The 15760-nt window shown below is 47.2% G+C and overlaps 1 protein-coding gene and 1 pseudogene across 1 annotated transcript; both read left to right on the forward strand.

The window, feature by feature from the left end:
- The first annotated feature begins 1930 nt into the window (after positions 1 to 1930).
- LOC120709534 lies at positions 1931 to 6808 on the forward strand (annotated as a pseudogene).
- A 2459-nt stretch (positions 6809 to 9267) lies between these two features.
- Positions 9268 to 12236, forward strand: LOC120709536 (probable high-affinity nitrate transporter 2.4). Its single transcript, XM_039995207.1, has 2 exons — positions 9268 to 10573; positions 11622 to 12236. Exons 1-2 carry the CDS (start codon positions 9387 to 9389, stop codon positions 11899 to 11901), a joined length of 1467 nt encoding a protein of 488 aa, XP_039851141.1. The 5' UTR covers positions 9268 to 9386; the 3' UTR covers positions 11902 to 12236.
- The last annotated feature ends 3524 nt before the right edge of the window (positions 12237 to 15760 follow it).

A 15760-nucleotide genomic window follows, 5' to 3' on the forward strand; every position in this document is an offset into this window, starting at 1 on the left:
GGTGTTCTTTCATGTAAATTCTACAAGGGCATGCCACTCTTTTGTATATGGTACAAAACTGAACGTCACTATAACTTGAATAAAATAAAAAGGTGGTTACGTCAAATTGTCAATATTATTTCCTTATTTTATATTAATTATAGGCATATCGCAGGGAAGATCCCATGTTGAAGTTAAAGTTGGTTATGGATTTTATCAGAGTGGTCTTAATCATACTAGATCAGCTAAATAGTTGTCATGTGTTCAAGTCAGTTAATTTTCTCCACATTCAGACATATAACATGGCAGACTAACACTAATTCTCTGGTTTCAATGAGTAGAGTAGAACCAAGAAATAGCCAACTTAGAACTTGGCTTGTTCAGAGTGAGGGCATGCTATGTCAAGCTAGGAAGCTATCGCCATCACTAAAAATTCAATGAAACGTCTTCATTCGCCCTGTTCGTCGGTTTGGCAAATGTGGGTACCAGCCCGCACCAGACCCAGCTGAACCCGTCGTGCCGGTTTGTAGCACGGGTTGGAGCCGGACCGGTACGAACCAGATGTAGTCTCCTGGTTTGCGGTCTGCACCCGTGAAAACCACGAGACAGGATAGATCGAACCATCGAAGGGGAAAAAAGGGGCTGCGGCGCCAGCGGCGGCCGCGGCGGTTACGATGGAACGTTGCTGTGGGGAAGCCGCGGCAGACGGCGACGCACGGCGGCTACGACGGAACGTTGCTGCAGGGAAACTGCGGCAGACGGCGGCGACGCACGGCGGCCGTGACAAAGATTTGTGAGGTCTTCACCATCAAGATTGAAAATGTTCAAGAAATATGCAGAATTAGAGAAAATATCTAGCAAAAGACTTTTGACCTTGGATTTGGAGACAAGATGGAATGGTACTTATTTAATATTGGAGAATGCTGAAAAGTTTGAAAAAGTTTTTGCAAGACTGGCAAAAGTGTGCAAGCCATTCAAAGAATACTTCCCAAACAGAGATACTCCCAATCCAGATGATTGGCAAACTGCAAGGCGAATACTGTGTTTCTTGAAACTATTTGAGAAGGTTACAACTCGTCTCTCAGCCTCTTTACATGTAACTTCAAGCATTGTTTTCCATGACATAATGTTGATGCGTGCAAAATTAATTGAGATTGCTGGAGGTGAAGATCCAACATTATCTTCAATGGCATATCTCATGAAAATAAAATTTGACAAGTACAGGAAACAAGAGGGCAATCTGAACTACTTATTATTTGTTGTTGTCATTTTGGATCCTAGATACAAGCTTCAATATTTGGGATTTTGCTTAGAACTTATGTACGGACCAGATGAAGGCAAGGAACTAGTTGAGAAAATTGAATCAGCTCTTAATGAATTGTTTGGTTGCTATGTTGAATCTGTTAATGCCTCTTCTTCTAGAAATAGATGTTCAAATCAATACCCAGTTCACATCAACGTAGATGAGGAGGATGAAGAGAATCCATGGGACATGTTAGCATCTCAATTTGAGCGACACATGGAGGAGATTGAGAGTGAACCAAATGAGTCAGAGTTGTCAAGGTATCTAGCTGATAAGCGAGAGAAAAGAACTAAAGAGTTTGACATTTTAGATTATTGGAAAGTGAGCTCGAATAAGTATCCTGGTCTCTCCCTTTTGGCAAAGGATGTCCTTGCTGTTCCAGCTTCCACGGTTCCTTCGGAGTCAGCTTTTAGCACGGGTGGACGCATTATAGATCTTCTTCGCTGCAGTTTATCAACTAGCACAGTTGAAGCTTTGATTTGCACGCAAAGTTGGCTGCATACATCTCAAGATAAAGTGGGTGCAAGAGAGGTTGCTGAAGACATTCAAATCTATGAGGACATTGGAGAAGGTATAGTTTTGGTAACTGAGTAGAAGTGCTTCTTATGTGTGTCACAATTGCTAACAATATTCTTTTCTTTTTATCCAGAATTTCTTTCTAAGGACTGCATAGATAAGCAACAACAAACTGGTATGTCCCTTTGTTGTATCAGTGAACGGAACAGTGGTGATTCAATTTTCTCCAACATATTAGTGCTTGAACTTCTGAATTGGATAGCAGCTTGGTAGCTTTGTGCTAAATCTAAGTTTGCCTTCAGTTATGTTTAAAACAAACTTATGTAATTTGTCTTTTTGGTTGCAGATTTCACCGAGTTTGAATGATAGCAATTTCTAACAAGGTGTATATTTTCTTTCTGTCAAGGTAAGGTGATTGATTCTATAGGGCGCAACTCTGAAACATAGGATTTATGCTGCAGATTTCATTATTATGCTGTAGACAATTGATGATCCTTAATATTCATATGCTGCAAACTTTGTTGTTATGATCTAGACATTCATTGATCCTGACTATTCTTTTATTTTTCATATGCTGCAGATTTCTTTATTATACACTACGGGTATGCAAGTATGATAGTATTCTTGGTGCAATACGTCAACTTTATGTGAATGCACTCGGGAGTTTTGTTATATTTTGGTTAACTTAAATTATTGTTGGATTTAAGAAATCTATTGTATGGAACATGATCACTTCCTGGGAATGCTATTCTCTTTCCGAGATATTTTTGTTGAGTCATTGCAATTTCGGATTGAATCGGAGTGTTTACCAAGAGCTTGATAATTTTTGAGACATGATATTACTTATTTTTGAGAATCTTAATTTTTTCTATTTGGAAAACATTTGAATCATTGCAATTTTTCAGTTTTTGATAATCATATGTGGTTAGCAGGCCAAGAGCGTCCAACAGTTATCCTCCGCATGCATGCTTCCGTCCTCTGCATGCTTGCCTGTGGGCCGCTGTAGACCAGCCTGTAGGCCGCTTCGTGTGGACGCATACCTGTCTTGTAAACTGTTGTGTTAACCAGTGAAACCGGCAGCCCAAACCAAGCCAATGTGTTAATTAAACCATTAGAACCCGTTGGAACCCAGCCCGTACTGGACCAATGATTTTATTTTGGCTTGGGTTGGAAATAAACCAGAAACCGCTAAACCCAAACCATGAACAGGGCGAGTCTTCATCATGCTACTAGTTTTCAAATTTGATGACTGGAAAACTGTACTGGTCAAAATGGATAAATGATTCCACACATAGTTAATTGATGTTCAAAGCATTCAGTTTGACTGAGTCCAAAATGTCAATTGAAATAAGGTGAGGTGTCACGTTGAAATTGGCTGACAGTCTCATTCATGGTAAGGTTCCATGGCCAGTTGAACCTGTATGCTGATTGTTATTCCAGATAGTTGTCTGCAAGATTGAAAAATGCTACTAGGGTTCTTCTAGATTCAGGAAAAGTGTGGCAAAGTCAAGTGCATATGAAATTGCTTCTTCTCTTTGTCACCAATGTATCGCAATTCTCACTAAAAAATGGGGGAAGAAAAATGTACCACAAATATCTCACGGAGGTTTGCAGGAAGTCTGGAACTCAGTGGAGGACAGGTAATTGAAGGTATCCTTTCTTATGCCCTTAAGTTACCTCTCAACCCTCAACTTTCAGCTAAGAGTATCAGTAGCTCATACTTAGTTTATTTGTAGGTTTGATTTTCATGTATGAGCTCACAAAGCTTTAAGTTCTTACTTGCATGCATCACAGAGATTATGAAGATTTATTTAGTGCAAACTGATGCTTGCTGAATCAGTCTCGTTATCTTAATTTCTAAGGCTTTTTATCGCCGTGAAATTCTGACATGAGCAAGGAATAGAGTGGTTCAGAGGCTCCACAATGAGATGTTACTGTTATTTTCTTGTTCTTGTCATGATTGCTTGTTTGTCCTCCTGGACAACAACCACTACCCTGTTTGATCCTCGGGCAACGGTGGTTCGTGAGTTCTGCAACAAAACCCGAGATGATGGTCCTGGAGCAGTTTGGGCCAACAACTTTGTCGTTGCCTTTGACAACTTGAACTCAGATCTTGAGCAAAAGGGATGGGGGATAACTTCGGTTGGGCAGGATCCTATTACATTCTATGCGCTTGTGCAATGTCTTGAAGATCTCAGCAAGGTCGACTGCACGCTCTGCTACTCAGAAATAAGGTCTCTTCTACCAAAATGCTATCCTGAAATTGGAGGCCGGATATATCTTGATGGCTGCTTCATGAGGTATGCAAATTACTCTTTCTTTGACGAGGTCATGGACTCGTTGGACACAAGTGTGTGCTCCTCCAATAACCACAGCTCAGACCAGCAGGGTTATAGTTCTGCTGTGAATACTGTGTTGAGTAATGTCACTACCTTGGCTGTCAAGAGCAACAGAGGATTTGCAGTTAGTTCAGCTTTTAGATCAATGGAAGTTGCAGCTTATGCACTTGGTCAGTGCTGGGAGAACCTGAACACTTCGAGCTGTGCAGCCTGCCTCAGCGCAGCTGCAGCATCGGTGGCCAAGTGTGCACCGGCAGTGGGAAGGCCGTGCACTCTTTGCTGGCTGCTTCATCAGATATTCAACAGCACCTTTTTGGAACTCAGAGGATTCTGTATCAAGGTTCAGCTCAAAGAAACGGGTTGTTCTTTGGACAGTCCTGAATTCCTCTGTTGGTGTCATTCTTGTACTTATCTTCTCGGTATTGGCTTGGCAGAAGAAGAAAGCTCGTCAGTCAAGAGAAAGATCACTGAGAGGTTAGTGTTACAGGCTTGTTCTAATCTTCCTTTAGTCGTAACTGGATCCATTTCTTATTTGCTCCAATTGCTTATAGTACTTGAGCAACTGCAGATTTGTATGGCTCTGAACTTCCTGCGAGTATTTCTCAATCAGGTCTGAATTTCAGTTATAAGGATTTAAAGAAAGCAACATGTTCGTTCGATTTAGCGAACAAGATAGGCCAAGGCAGCAATGGTACTGTGTACAAGGTACATACATGGAAGTAGAACATTGCATTTTTTTTCCCATTTTAGCTGTACATTTTTGCAGTACAACTGTACAAGGATGTTGCATCCTGCAAGACTCCAAATGGCCTGCACTCAGAGGTAGTAATTATTTGACCTACAGGCTATTCTTCCTGGTGGGAATGAAGTCGCTGCAAAGAGACTGTTCCTGAACACAAAACAGTGTATCGATCAGTTCTTCAATGAAGTTGATGTGATAAGCCAAGTGCGTCACAAAAATTTGGTGAAATTGCTTGGATGCAGTGTCGATGGCCCAGAAAGCTTCTTGATATATGAATACCACTTCAACAGGAGCTTAGATCTGTTCATATTCGGTAATAAATATAAAGCTCATTTCATTGTAGCTTCGTGCTCATGTATACGTTTACTGCATGGACATTGATTTCCTGTTGAATTAGGAGTTTCACGAAGTATAGTTTGAGCATGATATGTAGAAACAGTTCTGAGTATGAAATGAAGCTTTTTATTATTCAAGAAGATAACAAACCCACACCATATCTTCAAGAAGATAACAATCGTCTCCTTTTTCATTGACCCTCAGACAATTTGAGCATGACGACTTTTGCCACTTGCAATGCCTACTAGAATAATAGCATTGTACATAACTTCTGACTCCCTAAGAAGGGAGCTTCATATACGATTTATTCTTTGGTGATATATCATCGCCACATTGAAACCCAATATATGCTGCAAAGCAACTGAACTGAAGTACTACAATTCTTCTTCTACTTATCCAGCTGATGACCAGAACATGCATTTGGATTGGAAACAAAGGTTTGATATCATTTATGGCATAGCGAGGGTCTATGCTACCTCCACGAAGAATCAGAAACTCGGATCATTCACCGGGACATCAAAGCCAGCAACGTCCTCTTGGATCAAAAGCTGAAGCCAAAAATCACCGACTTTGGGCTTGCTCGAGTCCTCTGCGGTGACAGAACACATCTGACGACAGGAATCGCCGGGACAGTGTAAGTAATACCACACCAGCCCGCCTGCTTATCTTCTGTTGTGTCCTCTTCATCTTCAGTTGTACGACGAGCTGTCCAAGGGGCAACTGCACAAGATCTCACCAAGTGAGATGGCTCAATGTGCAGTGGTTACATGGCTCCAGAGTATGTTGTGCACGGACATCTCACCAAGAAGGCAGATGTGTACAGCTTCGGCGTGCTGGTTATCGAGATCGTCACCGGGAAGCGGTGTTGTGGGTCGACGGGGTCTCACTCTGGGCATTCACTTTTAGCAGAGGTTTGAACCATCACTGATTCTCTTGACATAATAAAAGCATAGATTTGGCTAACGTGAGATTTGTATTTGGTAAAATCCTGGATTTTTTTCCAGCATCAAAATGCTAAACAGCTAACTAAAGTAGTAATAACCCTTACATTATATTTCGAGATATCATTTACGTTGTTGCCGAATGCAGTTTTGAACCAGCAAGGACGATAAATCACGCGCTAGCTCTTGTGGATTGTTGCAGGTTTGGCATAACTACACGGCTAACACGGTGGAGAAGATCGTTGACGCGAGCCTGCGGCAGCAGGTGGGCGCCTTGCAAGAAATCACGCGCGTCGTGCAGATCGGGCTGCTGAGGGACAGGGACGGAGCACGCGGCGACGCGGGGTTCGTCCTGGGCGGCCCGCCGTTCTTCGAGGTCGACGTCGCGGGAGGTGGCGGCGGCAATGAAGATGAAGCGTCCACGCTGTTGCCCTGAAGCTGTGTCTCCGGTGTTCGTATTCTGAGTTCAGTAGTATTCAGATGATTGCTGGACCTACAATGCTTTTATGGGTTTTTTTTTCTGAATCTGAATGCACATTACCCGATCTGAGGTGCCGTCACGTTGAAACTGTTCGTTTTGCCTCTTCATGTAATGCACTTATGCACCTTGAACTATACTACGTGTCCACTTCCAACGATGAAAATTCTCAGGTATAACATGGTGGAGTTTGAACTGAGGTCAATCACGTCCAGCTGGAAGTGTGTCTTTTTTTTTCTTGTGAAACAGATGGAAACGTTTTAATTTTTTCCGTAGTATGATGCTACTGGTAACTAATAAACATATATGTTTAAACTAGGATTATCGAGCAAAAACTTCTCCGTGCTGTCGATTCGCGCTCCAAGCAAAAAATTTAATTCAACAATCTTCAGGTGCGCTAGGCGTTTTAAACTGTGATTATACTCTGTTCGGCTGGTGGAAAAACTGGCAAGTTTTGGTAGATTCAATAGTGTTCTGTGAAAGGGAATCCGCTGAAAAAATTTGGCTAATTTCGACTGATTCAGAGTAATATAATCACGGTTTACCAACTGGTCCTAGCTAGTGATCCAACGCAACGCAGAAGCGGTTGAACTAAGACGAAAGCACTTTTTAACAAGGCCGCACTGGTGGAGTCTGATCTGACACGACACTAGGCATGCTCTTAATTAATGGTGTGAATCTATCCTACGTGGCAACGACGACTCTAAGCCGTGGCAACCTCGTAAGAAGTAGAACCATGCGTAGAGAAAGTTCTATATATTTTTCACCGTTTTTCTATGATGAAGTGCCATTCCTGCTTAAAATTGCCCAAATGCGATCCCAAGGAGGCAGAACAGATTCACAGGAGTAAAAGATTCAGGAATTCCGGCAAACCCAATAATTGGACGGGAGGAGCGGTAGAACTATAGAATATTCCGAAATCGGAATCACACACAGGCTTTGCCCGGCCGAGATCCCCTGGGGTCAACCTCGCTGCTACGCGGGAACACGGGCGCAGCCCCGGGGCCTCACGGAGAGACCCCTCCCCGTCACACGGGCCCCGCGCCGGCCCACCGCAGGCGTCCAAGTAGTGGTTCCTGCCGCTCCTGGGCCCACCTGCCGCCTTCTCGAGAGTCGAGTCACCAGCCGCGGGCCCGCTCCAGCCCACGTAATCAAATGCCGCAAACCCGGGACTATAGAGAAGAGGGGGATGCGACAACACGGCCGCTACCCGCTACGTTGGATTAGTAGAGTAATCACCTTGCGAGGTTAGAGAGTTCTGGAAGCTTAGCTTATGTGCTTTTAACTAAAGGCAACTTGCTTAATGGTGACAATGTAACAACCAATGGTATGAGTGCAGCTGCTAGTGCCGTCCGTAATTTACTCTTGTTCTGCATGCATGCATGAGGTAGCCACCAGCAGCCGGCTTTGGCAGTAGTAGAACCTCTAGAACGTTTCAAGGAGTGTGCATGGAATCTATGCATACCATTACCACGCGTGCCAAACACGTGTGTGTGTGTGTGTGTGTGTGTGTGTGTGTGTGTGTGTGTGTGTGTGTGTGTGTGTGTGTGTGTGTGTGTGTGTGTGTGTGTGTGTGTGTGTGTGTGTGTGTGTGCCCATCTAATTACTAAATGAGATCAAGTGTCCACAAGTATACACAATAAGTATAAATGCCTCAAGGTTTTGTTGTTTGTGAGTTAATAACTCCATCTGATCCCAAAAGGTTACTTGATAACATCCTATTGTCACCACAATTTACACATCAAGATTAGCTAATGTGTATGTTTAGTGTCATATCGTCAGTCGAAGAAAGATGATTAACTTGTGTGTCCAACTAACTATGGTTACAAACCAACACGTACTCTTGAGTTTACTAAATCGATCGACTACGTACTGGTAGAAATTAAATAAACAGCCTGAGTGCGTACCCCCTGTTTATATATGGGGATCTCTTTAGTTCAAAATTTTATACTACTTCTTCAAAATGAGATTCTATTTTAAAAAACTAATACAATATTTTAAACTAAAAAGGGTTGGAGGTGCCTCTAAGGGTCACCCATTGGCACCCCTATATATAGAGATCAGCCAGCAATCCCTGACAACGATATATATTTGCAAATATGTTCGGGTTCAATATAGCACTATATCATCATGTACTTAATGAGCTTGAATATAATTGGTTTAGTATAATGACCATGACGACGGTCTCGATCGGTTGGATCCGGCGGCCCTGCCACATGGTGCACGCCTGCATGGGGGCATGACTACGCCAGCATCTTCTGGTGTTTTTGTCGTCGCATTGATCGTTCGGCCCAGCTTGTTGTGCGAGAGGCTAGCCATGATGAACGGCGTGGCAACGAGTGACCGGATCATCAGCTCACGGGGGATGGACGTGCACAGTCGCTTGATCTATCGATCCACGTATTACATTTGGACGGTGATGATGTAAGTTTCTTGGGATCACATGCATCGATGATATATATGGCCAGCAGTGATTAATTAGATGTTAATGTGATGAGGGCGCCAAGTCCCTTTTCGTGGCACCGGGGAGCCAGTGGTCGGCACGTACGTACGTACAGAAGCCACTCGCTCATGCAACGCGGCGCCCTGCATCCACAGCCCACACCCGCCGCGCACGCTTAAAAACCGCGCTCCCGGATCTAAACCTCTCACCCCATTGGTCGCCCGCAGGCTTGGAAAGCCGCTAGAACCACTAGCTCCATCCCCCAGCTGGCGGCTTGGCCTGGGTAGATCTCTTCCTGCCTGGCCAGCCATGGTGACGGCGACCATGGGAGAGAGGCAGCAGCTGGCCGACGAAGAGATCGCCTGCTGCGGCGGCTACGGCGCCGGCGGCGTCGACGCGCAGGGCAGGGCCACGGAGCTGCGCCCGCTCGCGCTGTCGTCGCCGCACACGCAGGCGTTCCACCTCGCCTGGCTCTCCCTCTTCGCCTGCTTCTTCGCGGCCTTCGCCGCGCCGCCCATCCTCCCGGCGCTGCGCCCCGCGCTCGTGCTCGCGCCCACGGACGCCCCCGCCGCCGCCGCCGGCTCGCTCTCCGCCGCGCTCGTCGGCAGGCTCGCCATGGGCCCCGCCTGCGACCTGCTCGGCCCGCGCCGCGCCTCGGGGCTCGCCAGCCTCCTCGCCGCGCTCGCCGTCGCGGCGGCCGCGCTCGCCGCGTCGTCGCCCGCGGGGTTCCTCGCGCTGCGCTTCGCCGCGGGTCTCTCCCTCGCCAACTTCGTCGCCAGCCAGCACTGGATGTCGGGCATCTTCGCGCCCTCCGCCGTCGGGCTCGCCAACGCCGTCGCCGCCGGATGGGCCAACGTCGGCAGCGCCGCGGCGCAGCTCGTCATGCCGCTGGCCTACGAGCTCGTCCTCCGCCGCCTCGGCGTCCCCGTCACCGTCGCCTGGCGCGTCACCTACCTCCTCCTCCCCTGCGCACTGCTCATCGCCACGGGACTCGCCGTCCTCTCCTTCCCCTACGACCTCCCGCGGGGCGCCGGCGCCGGCGGCGGGGCCAAGACCAGCAAGAGCTTCTGGATGGTGGTGCGGGGCGGCGTCGGCGACTACCGCGCCTGGGTGCTCGCGCTCACCTACGGCTACTGCTACGGCGTCGAGCTCATCATGGAGAACGTCGCGGCCGACTTCTTCCGGAAACGGTTCCACCTCCCCATGGAGGCCGCGGGCGCCGCGGCGGCGTGCTTCGGCGCGATGAACGCGGCGGCGCGCCCGGCGGGAGGGGTGGCGTCGGACGCCGTCGCGAGGCTGTTCGGGATGCGCGGGAGGCTGTGGGTGCTCTGGGCCGTCCAGACCGCCGGCGCGGCGCTGTGCGTGCTCGTCGGAAGGATGGGCGCCGCGGAGGCGCCGTCGCTGGCCGCCACCATGGCGGTGATGGTGGCGTGCGCGGCGTTCGTGCAGGCCGCGTCCGGCCACACCTTTGGAATCGTCCCCTTCGTCTCCAAGAGGTGAAAAAATTTCTTTCTTCTTAAAAAAACATCATGCATGGTGCAATTATCTGTATTTCAACTCGATTGGCTGGCTAGCTAGATTCTTTTTTGTTTGATTATTATTCAGATGCATCCTTAGTTATTTGAATAGATTCTATTTGATTACCATAGATAGTTTTTGTTGATTATCTAGATATATGATCTTGAATTTTTTTACGAATTAACATAGAGATTTGTTTTTTTTAAAAGACGTGAGGTGAGAGCAATAAGAACCATAAGACTGAAGCTGATGCGTACCTCTCAATTGAAAGGTGGCCACAATCTACTAGCACACAACAAGCACTGTCAAAAAAAAAACATCCTAATCAAGGATCTTAACAGAATCTAGCATAGAATCCTTAGGTACTGTTGCTGATGTGGACATATTTTCTGGTATTTATGGACGAAAATAATCATGAGAGATTCTCCTCAGGAGAAAAGAGGAAACCAAAACAGAATAAATCAGGAAATTAAAACCATGGAAAATAGAGTGTGGTCCCAAACCATGAAGCTTTTGTAGCACCGTTAGTTTATTTGAACAAAGATATAGTATATTGACGAAGAAACATATACGTACCGATGTATAGAATGCGAAGTGCAAATTTTCTTGGTTATCTAAGAGAAAGAAACACGGAGGAATTTTAAAATCCCGAAACATGCAGTAGACAGCGAAATGTTTGTGGCACTTTGCTGCTTTTGTTCTATATATTCATGTGGTTTTATGCGGCTTTTGTGGGAAAGCAGTCACCTCAAAAGTAGACGCCGTTATGTTTTGTGCTCTAAAATACGAAGGATTTTGCATTGGGGGGGGGGGGGGGGGGGGGAATATGATTCATATATAGCATGTTTCTAGAAAAAAACATCACAGCACGTATAGTGTTAGTTATTGTAGAACAGAAGTTATTAGTATAGAGAACTAAACAACAGAGGAAAAGAGATTACTGCCAGAAATTAAAGTGGAAACATGCGTGGCTTGGTTGATAATATATAAAATTCTTACGCCTTGGGTTGCTGGGTGTGGGTGCAGGTCGCTGGGCGTGGTGTCCGGGACGACGGCGAGCGGCGGCGCGGTGGGCGCGATCGTGACGAACCGGCTCTTCTTCAGCGGGTCGCGGTACACCGTCGAGGAGGCCATCTCCCTGACCGGCGCCGCCAGCCTCGTGTGCACGCTCCCGCTGGCCCTCGTCCACTTCCCGAGCCACGGGGGCATGTTCTGCGGCCCGACGACGGCCGCCGGCGATGACCACGACGGCGACGATGATGCCGCCGCTGCAACCGACCATGGCGATTATACGCTCCTGAAATGAGAAGAGAATGAATGGGATGGAAACCGCATAAGAATTTGTATATACGTGGCGTAGTGCTTTCCTCTGGGGTTCAATGCATGGTCAGGTCGGTTGATTTTAGCAGACTATCGACAAGCCACGCTTGGTCTGTTTCAGACTTTCTGGGTCAGGGGGTGCGAAACAGCATCGACAGAGATGGAATATATTAGTTAGGTAATAGGTTGTTTGTTCGGGTCGTGTTCGAGGGCCGAATGTAGTTGGGCTTATTACGTGTGTTTGGTATGGAAAGTGATATGGTGATGGATCATTCAATTGGAACTTCGGATATAAATTTAATTTGTTTAATTTGAAGAATATGTGATGAGTTTCCTCTCCACCAGTCATTGATCTCTCATTCAGTCCTGAGTCTGACCATTCAAAGTCTGATGATGCTTCTTCTTGGCGATGCTGAGGCTGTTCGACTTTTTCAGAGCCGTAGGCACGGCTCGCTGAACTTCTGCAGCCTTTTGTTTAAGTTCGCCTGCATGATCCCGGGCGGCCGAAGTCACGGAAGATCCACATACGCCAAGGAGCCCTGAAAGCTTCTCTAGAGCCCTCATGAACTGTTCCAAACCAGCAGATAACCCAGCGCTGCAGAACAGTCCTGTCCAGCGGCTTAGAACATCGTTGATTTCCTTAACAAGTGAGGCCTCATCAATTGTCTATGAGTGCAGCATATCTTTAAGTTTCTGCACGTCCATCTCAACATATCTGAACATGCTCCGCTTGGAGGGATCAAGAATATCGGATTCCTGTAACGTAACAGCATCCAAGACAGAGGAACGAGGCGCCGGGGGGCATGTCGCCCGCATCTGCTCTGAATTTTTCGAGAAGACGTTTGACCTCGTCACCTAATTCTTGTACCTCTTTTAGGCCAGCCGAAGAGATCCAAGTATCAATTTCTGCAATCAAGATACAATCATACAAGTTGTTAGCATCAATGAAAGAAAGAGCGTGTAATGCTAGCATACTCCCTCCTTCCCCGTTTGTAGGGCGGATGAGCTCCTACTCCAGAGACCAAGGCAGTAGCTAGGTCATGAGCTAGCATTTACTCCCATCCTATGCAGCTATGCCACGTTGCACGAGATTTGCATGAAGGCATGCAGCGCCCCCTTGAATCCCATCCCTATTGGGCATGCAAGGTTCTACGCTTAATTTTATGGGTTACCGAGGCGAGGGCTGCTGGGTGACCGAGACTATTCCGAGGCTGCGCCTTTTATTTGTAGAAAAGCTGATTTTGCTCACCCGCCCTACAAATGTGGAAGGAGGGAGTATTTTGCTAGAGAAAAAAAAAGATACTTACCTTGCTTCTTCGTAACACGAGTCCTCTTGGGTTTGGATTGGCCTGGATCATCGTGGACAGTTGTAGCTTTGCGCTTGGCCATGCCCGCCGTCGGCGCCTTCTCGGGATTATCAATACTCTTGCGTTCGGCTTGGCTAGATTCGTCTTGGCCAACAACAGCCTCGGTCTCGATCACACGCGATGGCAACACTGGTTTTCCAGCGTCACCGATGTCGGCAAAAGAAACCCGCTTGCGCCCAGCCTTCTCGGTCCGGCAAGTTGTCGCGGCACTGTCGATGACCTCGGTTTCACCGGCCCTCTCTTCAATCCTTGTCACCTGAGCCGCAGTACAGTCCACGTCCATTGGGGTTGGCAAATCCTCAGCAACAACTGGTACTTCATCTTCAGTACGATGGGGATCGAGTTGATGGGTGGCTTCAGGAACGTGAAGCACGATTGGCCTCTGCTGATTCTGCTCCAGGGACATGAGAACCACGTCTTGATGATCTGCACACATGCAAAAGAATTAGCAGCCACCCTATAAAAACAAATCAATAAAGCTTGATGGCCAGGCTATATAAATAAAAATACTACACACCTGCGGGTAAAATTCTTTTACCTGCTCCACGAGGAGCTCTAATACCTGAGATGGAGGAGGGCGCACCATCTAGCAGAAATTTCAGAGAAAATACGCACCACTGAACATAGCCACCTGAGCAGTGGAGAGCCCTGTTCCGGGGTTGCATATCAAACACATGCCCTTGAGGGAGCCAATGCGCTAGTAAACGGCGACTCAGCACGCCAAGAGTTTCAACCACATCCGCCGCAAATTAGCCAAGGCTATCACCCATGGTAAAATTTGGGACGCCCTGATCGCAATTGTGCATGCGAGCAAATCTATGTGGAGCGTACACAACATTCTGATAAAACTGGCAGCGACGATATGAAAGTCCGCCAACACTACTGCTCACTAGCATATCAACATCTGAAAGACTAAGGCGTTGCTGCTCACCACGCTGATCTGTTATCAACCTCGGCTCGCGCTCAGGAAAGCGATCTTGCAAAGGGCCAATGAAATCTAACTCCTCCAGAGAAGTGCTGTCTTTCACAATACCCAAGAAGATACGGTGTGCACCCTCCAAGTTGATCATTATCTTTGATGACTTGCACACGTCAATAATAAATGGTGGGTTCTCCATAATTGGAGAGCTGGAAGTGGCCTCACTAGGAAACAACGTTCTCCAATAGCACGAGTACCACCCCATTAGAAAATGTGCCGGTAGTGGCAATTCACACTCCCTGGCCGAAACATCGTGCTCAGTAATGTAATGGCAAATATTGTCCAAACTGCTGTATACATGAGCCATGGAAGCAACTCCGATGCTCCATCGTGTCCCTTGTGCAATCGAAGCTGCAGCCGTAAATACTTCGGGCCGTATATAGGCCCCCTCTCCAATAGGGACGTAGTAAGAACAGAGCCAGACAGATATGAACGTGGCTAGCAGTTGAGCCCTTGTGCACTCACTTCTAAATTGCATGACCTTATCTGAAAAATAAATGCTCATGGGGCTCTGTGTATTTTAGCTGCTGACACGGAATTTCAACTCCTGAAGAAGGGGATCCTCCACTGACGCATAAAAATTTGACCATCTACGCCCTCCATATCACCAAGAAAGTAATCCACCCACTCAGCAATGGATACGGTACTTTGGGGTTCTTTGCTAATCGGCCAGAGATGGGAATCCCCATAGCATCCTGAAGGGCCAACAACGGATAGCCCATCTCCCCCTGGGAGGTCACGATGGTATGTCCGTCGGAATTCCAATAAGATATAAAGGCCTCTAGCAGCGGCCAGCGGTTTTCAACTTGGTACAGTGAGGCCAATACTCCTTTGACAATGCCGGCCCGCTCAAGAAGGCCCTTCTCAAACTTTGAAATCAGTACTGCTCTTGCCCAAATCAGGAACTTAGGGCAATGTGGCGCCCCAGTGCGGATCCGGGGATTCTCTTTGTTCCACCATGACTTGTAAGGATGTCAGATAAATTCCTGAGCCATTGTAGAGACTTGCGGGTAGGGATCCCCTTTCTCATCAACAAGATACCCGCTAACAGTCGGCTCTAAGCAGATGAAGGTCTTCTGAGAGGACTCTTTGATAACCTCAGTGCCGAAGTTGTCGTGGTGAGCAGGGCGGCGATGGAAGACTGATGTGAGAGCTAACGGTGGTGTAGGAAGGTCCGAGTTAGCAATCGGACCCTCGCCAATCACCAATGGTTGCCCCCGTACTAAACCGTCAAGAGCGAGGGCCGAGTTGATGCATCGATCGACAGCTGCAAATAAAGTGCTCTGCGCATGCACTTGAGTTGATTCAGCAGCGTCCTTGATATCTGGGGCTGAATTGAGACTTGCACCCTGTGGAGAGGAACAAGTCCCAGTAAACGGTGCCTGGACAGTTGTGGTGTCAGCTTTGTTGTCACGTATTATGAGGTTTTTTTTTTCTTACCGGAGAAGAAGTATTCAGATTGGTGCATCTCTCCCGAGCCTCGCAAAGAACTCCCTGGT

Source organism: Panicum virgatum, chromosome 5K (genome assembly GCF_016808335.1).
Source record: "Panicum virgatum strain AP13 chromosome 5K, P.virgatum_v5, whole genome shotgun sequence".
Lineage (NCBI taxonomy): Eukaryota > Viridiplantae > Streptophyta > Magnoliopsida > Poales > Poaceae > Panicum > Panicum virgatum.

Bases quoted from the DNA above. Each gene is read 5' to 3' on its own strand.
- LOC120709536 (XM_039995207.1), top strand. From the start codon at position 9,387: ATGGTGACGGCGACCATGGGAGAGAGGCAGCAGCTGGCCGACGAAGAG. The intron at 10,574-11,621 runs GTGAAAAAATTT...GTGTGGGTGCAG, and splicing joins GTCCCCTTCGTCTCCAAGAG to GTCGCTGGGCGTGGTGTCCG.